Source organism: Trichosurus vulpecula, chromosome 3, assembly GCF_011100635.1.
Source record: "Trichosurus vulpecula isolate mTriVul1 chromosome 3, mTriVul1.pri, whole genome shotgun sequence".
Taxonomy (NCBI): Eukaryota; Metazoa; Chordata; class Mammalia; order Diprotodontia; family Phalangeridae; genus Trichosurus; species Trichosurus vulpecula.
The window spans coordinates 243,595,282-243,608,305 of record NC_050575.1 but is presented as its reverse complement, the minus strand read 5'-3'; the positions used below and the strand labels follow the sequence as shown (position 1 = coordinate 243,608,305).

Below are 13,024 nucleotides of genomic sequence, written 5' to 3'. Positions count from 1 at the left end.
TGGGAAATGGGAGAAGGGACAGGAGGAACAGACTTTATTGTATAAGTCAAATCAATTTACAATAATGACTTTTTCAGAATTAAGTCTTGTATTGTTCCTTAAATATTATTATGAGGAGCTGGACAAATTCTGTGAAAAATCATTTCATCATGTAAAATTAACAAGCAAGAGCTTTAATGATGATAATATGTTGTTTTTCTAATAGGAAAATGATGTTCCTAACTCACTATCTGTGGGGCATTCTGTTTAAGTGGTTTGCTTGGTGGAAATGGATTTATGTGGATTTATCTATACTTTTTTGCCTATTTTTTATTACCAACAGAACTCATTTGTTAAAGCACAGGTTGGGGTGCAATCTGGTAAGGGCAAAGAATACAAAAATCTTATTTCTTTGTGAATTGGCCTCATTGGATGATGGAAAAAAATAACATTTATATAGTTCTTTAAAGTTTCCAAAGCAATTTACATACATTACTTCATTTGTGCCTCACAACAACCCTGTGAGGTAGGTACTACTGGTATCATTAATCTACATTTTACAGTTGAGAAAACTGAGGCTCATGGATTTTAACAACTGGCCCATGGTGACAGAGAGGTGGAATTTGAGCCCAAGCTTTCTGACTCCATGTCCTTTAATAGCTGGCTTAAAAAAAACCAGGACACTTAAAAATACAGAATAAATATTCTGAAGCCCTTCCTTTGAGTAAAACTGTGCTTATGGTATCTACATTTACAATTGACAAGGACCACTGAAGCACTGATATAGATGCTGGCCTAAATTGTCCTATAATTACAACCATTTCCCCCCTTAAATTATCCATATCCAGTTCTTCTTTCACATTATGTGCCTAGAAGTGATTTGGAGGACATTCTGAAAGAGTCACAACAGAGATACATGTCTCCTTTTGGTGAAATGATGCAGCAAGCCTCCTTAGAAATGGAAAAGGGGGCCAAATCACTTCCAGAGAGGGCTTCCACTGTTAATTTTTTTTAATATATCATGAAGAACCACATATTAGCAAGTGCTTAGCAACAACTATATTTTTTTAAAATTAGTGACCCAAGATAAATAGCATTAGAACACATTCATAAAAGCTGACTAGAGTTGGACAGGACAGGATGAAGATATGTTTTTAGACTAATGATAGCATGTCAGCCTTTTGCTGCTTATATTAAGTTTCAGGTGATATCACTTAACCTGTGATTAAAGTGGACTAAATCCACATAATATTGAGCTATTATGCCATGACAGAGTACAAAGTTTACTGTACTTAGTATTTTCTCATGAAATTCTAGAGTGTGGTGACTTTTTTGAGGTTCATTCATCAACTTTTTTTTACTTTAGGAAACAGGAACTTGACCTGTAATTTAATTAGTTTAGAGAAGTCCCCATGAGAAAACTCCTTCTTTCTCTAACTTCTTTTACATATTGTTTCCCCCAATTAGAATGTAAGAACTCATTGAAAGATGTGACTGCCTAGTTTTTTCAATCCCTCCCTTAGTGCTTAGCATAGTTTTTGTAATGCAGGGCTTAATAAATGCTATTCATTCATTCATTCATTCATTCATTCATTCATTCATTCATATCAATGTAGGTCTGCACCTTCCCTGCAACTTAGTTTTAGAGAGCTGCCTAGAGTACTGAGTTAAGTGACTTGGTCACAGTCACACACAGTCACACCAAGCATTAGGAGGTGGTACTTGATGGCAGATCTTTCTGTCTTTGAGGCCAACATTCTATTCTATCCACTACTTGCTGGTTTTATCTTTTACTTTAAAGGGAGAAACAAATAAATGCTTGCCCTCAAGGAATAGTATAGAGAGAGATCAATTTTTTTTTCTAGAATCATAGAATTCTGGAGTTGGAAGGAACCTTGGAAACCATCTAAATAAATAATCTAGTTACTACCCTCATGTGACTTGCTCAAGGTCTTTTATCTAGTTAGAAACAGAGCCAGGACCAGAAAATGATGATTATTTGACCTAAATTCCGCTTTTCATCCCAGTTCGTTGCCTCTTGTTTTAGCCCCTTAAAATAATTTTGTCTACTCTTCTAACACATTTAGGGCTGCTCAAAGAATATTAGAGCTAGAAGAGACCTTAGAAAACATATAGTCCAATCTCCTCATTTTACAGAGGGTGATCCAGGGTTGCAGAGTGGGTGACTTGCCCAAGGTCACACAGCTATCACATAGAGGTGTTAGGACTTGACCACAAGTGTCCTGACACTTAAGTCCCAGTATCTGCTCCACTTAGGGGCATTCTTAAAGCACATTTCACAAGTTGGATACATCAAGAACTATTTGTTCAATAAAATTTTAGGCAATCTCAGGAAAGACAAATGTTCGAAAGTAAGATTCTACTGTCATGCGCAATTTCTTCTGAAATGCTTACACGAAACATGAGTCAAAACTTTCAGCACAACACTAGAGCTAAACTTGTGTTTCCAGGTCTTGAACATTGACAAGGGAGCGCATTGGAGTTTACAAATTTCCCTCTGATCCCTAGTTCTCTAGTGCCACTTGTGCCTTCTTTGTTTTAATGGAAGGTACCCTGAAGGCCACTATAAAAGAAAAAGCAGATATTCAACACACCACACTTGGAAGCTAGTTTTTGATCCCTCCACCCTCCTCCCCTGCTACAAACAGTGGCAAAGATTGTTATGCCAGGGGAATGACAACATCTCAAATATACTTTCAACTTAAGCTCAAAGTCAAGCCCCCTACTTCCTGGAGCCAATTCTGAAGCTGCCAAAGTAGGTTAACTGTTCTTAAGCAATCCATTTTAATTGTATTCAAAATGGGCAGGCACTTTCAGTGTAAGAAAGGGGAGAAGTTAGACATCGCCACCATTAAGTATTAAAAGATATGATACTTTTCTTGAGATTTATTCCACATGGTTCAAACTTAATTCATTATGATTTGTTTCCTAAAGGAGAAACAAAGACCAAAACATATATTCCTGGCCACCACTCCCTTATATGCACTATTTTCTCTTATTAGAATATAAGCTCCTTGAGGACAGGGATGGTCTTCAATTTTGTATTTATATCCCCAGTGCTTAGCACAATGCCTGGCATAGAGTAAACGCGCAATAATTGCATTTTCATTAATTTTTGACTTAAATTTGTACTGTGGTAGAAATGATGGAATAAGTATTACATGGAACAGACATTACACATGAAAATACAGTACAACCTCATATATAAGCACTGACTAGGGCCACATACAAAAATCCAAGTAACCCAGAGAAATTTCTCAGGGCCCTTCTCCTATATGCATATGGGGTTGGAGAGGACCTCACAGCAAAGAGACAAGACTTAAGAGCTCATGCATTAGGATGTCTCCGAGTAGACAGAAAACACCATGGTGGAGAATGCTATGTCCCATTAGAGGGAATCAACAATTCCCACTTGCACAATCTATATAGGCTGGATGAGTTAGAGGTCTAGATAGGTAGGGAACCAGATAAACGAGGTTGCACTGTGAAGTGAGATGGGAATGAAGAAAAGATAAAAAGAGGAATGGCAAAAGACAGATTTGTAAGAGCTCATATCCACACTTGGTATCCGTGAAACATGGACTTACTCTCTGGAGGAACCCTATCTTTGTGAGGACATCCGGATAAACTGCGATGATGAGGATAAAGCCCCGTTACGTGGCCAGTTCCATCACAGCCTGGGGTTGGACACTTGCTCTCTTTCTTTTCTGTTCTTGAGGGATCTAAAAGTGACAACAATTGTCAAATGAACGAATTTTACTGATTTAAGAGAAATGTGGTTAACTGACAATGTGACATAACATTGAAACACTACCAGTGTCCAGGTTCAGGACCATGGATTGGGTTAACAGGCCTTGACTCTGTGTAACTGGTTGTTTTGAGTGATACATTTGACTCCTTGTATAGCAGAAACTGGTATAGTAATGAGTGACATCAGAATGGGGTTCTACTCTACAAAGAAATGCAGAATATTCCAAATCTACATTTTGCTTGGCATTTTTCCTTTGTGTTTTACATGTTGAGCACTGTTGCTTAAAGAAACATTGCAGAAATAGTGATGGAGCATGACCTTCTTAGAGAACACCTCCCCCCTAGCCCTCTAGCATTGTCAAAGACCAATTTCCTTTCAAGTATAGACTAAAAAGTGTAAGGTCATACAAAACACTTTAGCAGGATTTCCCCAGCACTGAGTGCTACTGCCAAATGTACTGAAAGATGCAAATTTACTATTGTTGAAGTTTATTCTCTTGAGGTTAAGAGACTCAGCTCCTTAGCATACCAATCAGCCTCCCACAGAAAATGAATTGTACTTTCAGAAGGCACTGTAAGCATGTAACAAAAGGTGGAAATTCCATCTGATAAATACTTTGAGCAATCAAAAGTATTTCAGAAGTCACTGCAGTGATCACTTGTTCTGACTTCTTGATCTTTATTGTGAAACTGGGGGAATGATTTGGTAATGCTGTAGATGGACTCACAATTTGAAGGGGGGTATTGGCTCTTTATATTCTCATTGACTTCTCTGTAACACTAGCCTAGACATTTAGTCAAAAACTTAGTATAGAATTCCATAAAAGAAATGGAATTGCTATTGCAATTTTTTTCCAAAATCAAATCCTTCTTTGTAAATGCTTCCAAGGTGCAGCTCACACATAAGAGTAGAGTTTTCCCAAAGTCCATGTTATAGACCTCTTGCTAGTCGTTGAAAACCAATTGCCAACGTAGTCAAATAAACCAGATTTCCTTATAGTTTGGATGTTAAAATTGTGGTCTATGGGAAGATCCAACTAAAATTCCTTTATGCTCTTTGAGACTAAGTTATTTTTGGTTTATGGTGGTGCAGGATTCACAATATTTTACTTCTGCTACCTCCTCCCAATGAAGCTTAATACGTGTTGGCTAATTTTTGCCTTCTTTCCTCTTAATTTATTCATGCTAAATCCCATTTCCCAGAGAACTTAGGTGCTCTTGATCCTTTTTTATATTCTAAAGAAAGTAGATTTTTAGCTATTGTATAATAAATATGGCTATCTTTTAATTTATTTACTTTGTAGGTGCTGGAATCTTTGCAAATGACATTTGTTTGGCAAAACTTTGTCGTAATTGTCATGTACTTTGCTGTCATCATTTATGGTTTATAACCCAATGACAAAATAGAAATTTGTGCATTTTGTGTTTTCAAATTGAATGTTTCATTTGTATCTCTCTTATGCATACCACTGAAGCACCTCCATTGAACTTTTCTCCCCCTTTCCCATTTCTTAATAAGTGAAACATTTTTGCATTAAAGGAAAGTGCTATGGAATAATAGTAAACATTGAATTGATGCAAAGACACACAAGTATTCAGGGCACAGTAACAGATTCAGAAGATATTACTGATTTTTCTAAGTCCTATAACATAGGCAAGTCATGAGATTTTTAAAGGACACACTATCAGGAGAGATGATAATGGCCCTGAATCAATGGATGAATTGGTCTTGTTTAGGAAATTTGCTAATGCCCACCAAACTGTATTCTTCCAAAGATCTCTGTGGTGTCCTGATTTTATGCCCATACATCAAATAAAATCACATGGCCATAAACCATCTCATTTATTGGAAGACAAAAGGGGCATAGTCTCCTCTCGATGCATGAATGCTGGCTGGATTTGGAAAACTTTTCCTATCTTCACCCCTTACTTTAACCATCATAATATATTAACTCTTGTCTTTCCCCCCTCCCAAGTCCATTCTTAATAAACTCTGTGTCTTATATAAAAAAGTCTGTATGCTGCATTTGGTTAGCTCTTCTTTTAATATCAGTTTTGTATCCCCCCATCCTGTTATAAAAACTTTGTTATTCTAATTTTCATAGCTCCTAACAGTTTTGGAATTATGTGGTGAATAAGTCTAAAGAGCAGAGGTAATACAAGTATAACATTAATTACATACCATGACGATCTAGGTTTTGCCTTTAATAAAGAGCAAACATGTAGTTAGAAATAAAGACTTTTTAAAAAATCTACTGTCTGTATCATTGTGGGAATCTGTCAAATGGTGACGATAAAATAATAGTTATATCTTTATAAAGAAGATAAGCAAACAAATAAGAACAACCAAAACACACATCCCTTTAGACTAATTAACAGAGAAATTAATTCTAGTCATCCTGCTTGGCTTGGTTTCTTTTCTTTGAAAGATACGACATATACTTGTGGGCCTCTTCAAAAGAAACTTGGGAGACAGTGAAAAGGATTAGATAAAGACTTACTTTAAAAATCTATCAGAGAGAAAGGATTTGAAGAGGCTGAGGGAAGGTGAGGAGTCATGGCTTCCTCTATCATTTTAAAAGTCCATGTTAGTCTGGGTGTTTTTCTCAGTATAGCAAGTCTGAGGAGGAAAGAAATCACATTTCCTGTCCCTCTCCTGCTTAGTCCAAGGAGATAAGGTATTTATATTCCACATCTCCAAGTACATGAGTGCTGCTGCTGCTGTTAAAGGGCCCACAATAGCAACAATAGCAGAAAACCAAAGAAGCTGGAGCAACATACGATTTGTAAAACAGTAAACCAGACCATTTGTTGGAAAGAACCACCCCATCTCAGAACTGAAAGGGAATTTTCTCTGCAGGAATGTCCTCTATAATGCCCCAAGAAGTGGTCATCCAACTTCCCCTTGAAGATCCTCAGTGAGAGGGAGCTCTACTTCCTAAGAAGATCCATTCCCTTTTTAGAGAGCTCTAATTGCTATGAAGTATTCCCTTTAAAAAGAGCCTAAAATCTGTCTTTGCAACTTCTCCCCATGACTCCTAGTTCTGCCCTCTGATGTCAGAGTATTTACTATAATACTGATACTATGCTTTTGCTATAATGTTCATTAACTAAAACATGCCTACATAATGCACCTGTCTAATTGGGCAATTATACGCAAGTAAGATACTGTAAGTTGCAAACCATGTTTATTTCCTGTGTGACTGAAAAAGTTTTGTAATTCTTAATTAAATGCTTCTAATACATAACAGGATAATTTATTTATAGTGGTAGCATTATAATTTTATTATATTTGAAACATATATGGTATAATGCTCAATCTTTAACACTCCCCCAGTAAAATTTGAATCTTTATTCTTCCACAAGGAAGAATTTTTGATTTTGTTTGAAAAATATGCTAAGACCCATAGTATACAACACAACTCATGACCACTTGTATATTGGAACAGTAGAATGGTTTCTAAGAATAATAAATGCTTGTTGAAGAAGCCTTCTTGAAACAACTGTCAGAATCTATGCAGCCAATATCTCAGGAACCCTATAGTCAACTGGGAGGGTATTTAGAAGAATGTTTTCTAAAGATTAAAAGGCTGACTTGGCCTCAGCCTTGTGAATGCCCAACTTGTCACTGTTTGGTGACATGCATTACCAGAATCATGTGCATACATTGAGAGGAGAATATACACCTATGTCCCTTGGAGAGAAAAAGTTGAATAATTTTTACTTTGGGATTCAAAATAATGCAACAACTGTCTTTATAATCCAAATTATTAAATTAGCTTTTCTGAGATAAAGCAAGGATATTAGTAATTACATTTTAAATTGCCTGAAGATAGGAAAAAAAACCAACATTTTTGTGATAAACATGAAACAAATCATTCAAGTTGAAACCATACCTGTAGAATACCTATATAATTGCAAAGTGTTAAAAGCATACATATACATAAATATATATATATATATACATTAGCTATCCCTATACACATATACATATATGTTTATTTAAATAAATGAAACACATTAAAAATTAACCCATTACACATATTTTTAGTGTGTGGGGTTGGATTATACTTAAAAGCACCTTAACAGTTTCCACAATGGAATAGAATCAGTGAAGTGGAATGAATATAGGAAAGAAATTGCTATTGATCTCAGCCCAGGCCACACTATGCCTTGCATAGCAAATGGCTTCCATTACCTTACTATCTTAAGATAATTAATGTGCAGTCACTGCCCTTATCTTATGTTATCGGTCATTCTGATACTGTTCAATTTCTATCAGGGAACTTAACGTTTTAGATGGGAGAGGCTTCATCAATAACTGTCATTGATGATAATTTTATAAATCATGATGCCACCTACCCAATCCAATCTGTAAAATATGCACTTCATAGCTGATTGACTGTTACATAAAGTCTTGCCATCAAATGTAGTGTGTGATTCTTTTTATAACAGTGCCTTTTAATCATAATTTCACTACAGAGTTTATACTCCTTAGTTCAACACTATATTCCAAAAAAATTACTATTTTTTCCCCTGGAAAATATTGTCATTTACTCTTATATGACATTGAACTGTTGTGTATATTTCTTATAAAATATTTTATTTGTTTTTAAGTCACAAGCACAAGCTATTTGAGAGGAATACACATTAAATCTATAACTTACTGTAATGCATGTCCACGTTAAACTATAAAGAAAACATTTTACTTTTGCTCACATCATCATGAGACAACATACGTTAGATAAAATTTTACCTTTACCATAGTATGGCTTTTTGACATGGCTGTCACTGGTTTTAGGCTTTCTCTCCTCCCCAGGAAGTTGTCTTGGAGGCTGCTCTTCAAATGACCTCATATTATCCCTCCTGCCAGCTTCCATTGCCATTTTCTCCCTCATGGCTTTTGCTCTCTCAGTTTCCAAAGCAATAGCTTTCTCAAGAAGGGTTAAATTACCCTTGGTCATATCAAATACTTCTTCAGACCTGTCTGAATTAACAGAGGTGGTGTCATCATCTCTTTCATGACACCCATCCTCTTTTGCGCAGCTAGCAAAAGTTCTAGATCTGGGACTTAACTGTTCTTCAAGCCTCATTAAGTTCATCATGTCAGAGTAATTCCTATCCGGTGTTCTTCCTGGGAAGTCATCTTCTTGCCTGACATGTTGACGGATGTTCATGTTTTGCTGTTGATTTCTTTCCTGTGGGTTTGTCTCACTGAGTTTCCTAGCAAGATCAAAACATTGGTTTCTCAAGCACTCCAAACTGCTGAGACATACCTCCTCATCACTCTCCTCTACCATTTTTTCCATAAGTCCATTGTTCATAGGCTTCCCTAGCATTACAAAGTTCATGTTTCTGTTATCTTGCTGTGATATATTGTCTGCATAATTTCTGTCATTAATGTTCTCTGAAAGCACTACACCATGTCCTTGTGCTAATAATTTAAGGGAGTCCACGGTTTCCCTAACAACATCACTGTCTAAGTCTAAACTCAGCTCAGTTTTTCGACCCATATTTTCATTTTTGTCACTATCATCTTCCAGACTATTGGACGTATTGCTGTTCATTTCTGATTCAGTCCTGGCTCGGTATGCTGCATCCTCAGCAATTTTGCCCAGATTTAACAATGACTTGGCCACCAGTTCATCATAATTATCATACTCGTCATTATTGTTATCATCTTTTTCTGTGTCTTGCATTATTCGAGTATTGTGACAATTCATTTGATGATCTTCTGCAAGAAAATTAAAAAAGAAAAAAGGAAAGGAAAAGGAAAAAAGCTAGAAGTTGAATTGTAGTTATATTAGCATGGTCAGAAAAGAAGCTACAAGTCAAACACTTTATCATAATTCTAGGACCTTTAAGCCACATTTGCGGTTAGGTTTAAATTGCTGACATTAAGAAAACAGATTACTCTAATGAACACAAGGCCATTTTTAATATTTGCTATGCACCATTAATTTCCTTCATTAATCTTACAATAAACCAGCAAATACTGTAAATATTTTTAGATATAAAATTTTACTTTTTTTTAAATTTCAAGAATAACTTTTCTTTTTTCTTTACTTATTTGCAACTTAATCAGATTCATAATAATTAATTATATTACTAAACTTTCTAAGAGCCTATGGGCTATGTTCATTGCCAGCTTTAAAATAGGTGTAAGGTATAATGGTTTTCCAGTAGTTTGTTTCCATGGCAATGCATTCTGCATCTCACTGAGGGAAAGACAAGTTCTTAAGTCACTACCCAGAGATGTATTTTACCATTCCTGTTCACTACCATAGTGAATTCTTAGGCTGAATTCAAAGGTTACCAGACTTATGCAAGTAATCACAAATTTGATACTATTGAGACATTACTTTTCATGACACAGTGAAGCAAAGGAAGCTTTGAAGAGAAATTTTAGGATGTCAACCAGGTTTCATATTTATCCCACAATCATTACAAAGTCAGGTGGGAAGGGGACAGGCAAGGAAATGGATGCTCAGGAAACAAATACCTATGTAGAACAGTATAGTTCCAGAGTGAATCCAAATTCCACTAAAATAATAGGATGACATTTGTGGTCTGATATGCAATTATGTTTTTTTCATGATCTTCATTTCAAGAAAATCTTTGTGAGAAGGTAGAATTGTTGCATGAGAGTGCCTGCTGGACCATGAATTCACTCACTTCCTCAAAACTATCTGAGAAACTGATTTTTTTAAACTAAGATTTCAGGACTCAAACAAAATCCCACTATTTTATCTCAAAAATTTTGTCATGAAGCAACATCCTTGAAATCATTGTGATCACGAAACATTACACAGTTCAACTCAACAAAATATTTATTTGGTGTCAACTATGTTTAGGGGCCAAAAGAGCATAGCTTAATGGTTTGAAATACATTTTCAGGGCCAGGATAATCTTATTTCAAGTCCTGCCTCTGACTATACTAGCTATGTGACCACAGGGAAGTCATTTAACCTCTCAGTATCTCAGTCAGCTTTCTAAGACTACAAGTCACTTATAGATTTCTGGTGGAGGAAGTTTTAATAATGTGAGCTACCTACCCTGATTAAACAACAAGTCTGGACTTTAAAAAAATTCATAACCCCAAATGACTATATATTGATCTTCCCTCTCCCCTCTGAAAATTAATTTAATGTGGAGAAAGAAAAATAGATTCTATAATATTTAACTCTTAAGGTTTTTTAGAGTTTGGTTCAGTCAAAGTATGTGCCAAAAATCAGGGGTGAACTCTGCTTTTTTCTCTTAAGTCAACTACAGAACAAGTTTTATTTATTGATGTGTTTGTGAAATGAGGATTGTTGGCATTAACACTTCCAGTTAGCTAAGGGTTAGTTCATGTTGCTTCTGGTATTCCCTTTAATGCTTTCTTTGCTCTTCATCCTCAGAATTGTAAATGATGGAATGTGCAGTCTCTTAAAACACAAGTGAATCACCTTTGTTTGGGAATGAGATTTTTTTTTCACCAGGAAAACAAACCAAAATCAGAAAATCTTAAAGTAATCCTGATTACCCAATGCATTGAGTCTCCAAGTCATTTGTCTCATGCACCTCAAATCACACATCCTTCTAAATATGAGTAAATTAAGCTCAATTACTTAGAATTCACAGGGCAAAAGTAGAAATCGCATTTTTCTAGATCATCCTCATCAGTCCTCACCTCTCTCTTAGAGGGGTAAAGGTATCCTCCAAGAGCAGTGAGAGGAAATAAAGATGGCCAGTGTAGTTATTTAGAAAGGTAGTGAAAGAACTCATCCCAGAAATAAGCTTGTGACATTTACCTAGAATTTAGAGATGTAGGAGCAGAAGTAGATTGCAATTTAAAAATTTCTGAAATTCTAAAAGTTATATTCTCCTCTCAATTCATGCACTTTAGTTTTGGATGCGTGGGCTGTGGTTTTGGGGTACCCCTTATGTTAAGCAGCTTGTGCCACGTCCATGCAGCTTCTCTTGTCTCTCTGTTTCTGAATTCTTCTCTGATGTAAAGTTGGTGGAGGTTTTTAAGCCCCAAATTACGGTGCCTATAAAGAATCTACAGGAAGAAGGATCTGAAAGATGTGACTCATGATCACTCAAAACATATACACAGTCTTGAAGCATTGGAAAGTTGAGTTAATGGATAAAGTAAAATAATTTTGAATTTTTAGCCTTCATGTTTCCTTCACAGATCTCCGAACTGGATGAGACTTCAGGGAATGTTCCATTGCTCCCAACTTTGGCCTTAGGAACCAAGTAGAACAAATCCGAGCCCTATTCCACATCATAGTGGAATACTTAAAGAGATCTGTCTTGCAAATACTTAAAGACAGCTATCTTAACCTCCCTCAACCCCCTGAGTTTTCTTTCTCCAGTCTAAGAATACCTAGGTCCTGTATCAGACCTTATACGATATGAACTCAAAGTGCCTCGCTGTCCTTATTTCCTTTCTATGGGCATTCTTCAGTTGATATTGCCCTTCCTAAAATATAGTTCTCAGAGCTGACCACAGTGTTCTATATGTGGTTGGAACAAGGTAATCAACTCCTTATTTCTAGGTATCTCCTTTACTAAACTCCAATATTGCAATAGTTTTCCTGGTCCCTCCTCCTCCCAAAGGTATAAGAGAAGAAAAATGCTTAGATTAGTAATGTGATGAGAATAGCCCACTCTTCTCCACCCAAAGACAACAACAACAAATACTAAATAATTTTTTGATGTTTCTATTTGCTAAAACTGAAAAAAAATCCATACATTGGGTAATACAGTTTTCTTCACTTGGGATATACTACAGGTACTATCTTAGGGCTATAACTGCAGAAATATAGAATCCAATGAGGTGGTAAACTGATCACACAGCAAGAGAAAGGGATTGCAGATAGACCAGCAAGGAATGCACTTATACTCGCCTTGTACAATAACTAAAAGAAGGCCATTAGCATGTTGACTAGATCGTGGAAGATTTCTGGAATGACATGAAAAAGAACACCTCGGGAAAGAGAGTATGGATGGTTTGTGATTTGCACTGATTGAAGCAGTCCTGAAAAGGATGCACTCAAGAATCCATTTGTGCATTGAATTAATGTTTTAACCTTTTTCCTAACCTTATTCTTCATGATTGAATCTTTCAATCCCCTAGGGTCCAAACTTTGCGATCACCTTTGATTCTCCCAAATTATGTTTTCTACCACCAAAATAAAGTCCAAGTGTTCTTCCTTTACTTCCCCACTGTTGCAGTGGGGATCCAGGTATGGCTTGCCTCCCCCATGGAACAGCATAAGGAGAG

General features: G+C 36.2%; 1 protein-coding gene across 3 annotated transcripts in view; it reads right to left on the bottom strand.

The window, feature by feature from the left end:
- The window catches only part of MYT1L (myelin transcription factor 1 like), a 314,679-nt gene that overhangs the window by 176,931 nt on the left and 124,724 nt on the right, over window positions 1–13,024 (bottom strand). The window contains exons 6-7 of one of the 3 annotated variants that reach the window (XM_036751619.1): window positions 8,507–9,484; window positions 3,588–3,722 (exon numbers count right to left, since the gene is read on the bottom strand). In XM_036751619.1, the coding sequence (XP_036607514.1) occupies window positions 3,588–3,722; window positions 8,507–9,484 (1,113 nt within the window). Of the gene's footprint in view, window positions 1–3,587; window positions 3,723–8,506; window positions 9,485–13,024 lie in introns of those variants that run through there. The other 2 variants (XM_036751617.1, XM_036751618.1) reach the window with 2 other exon arrangements.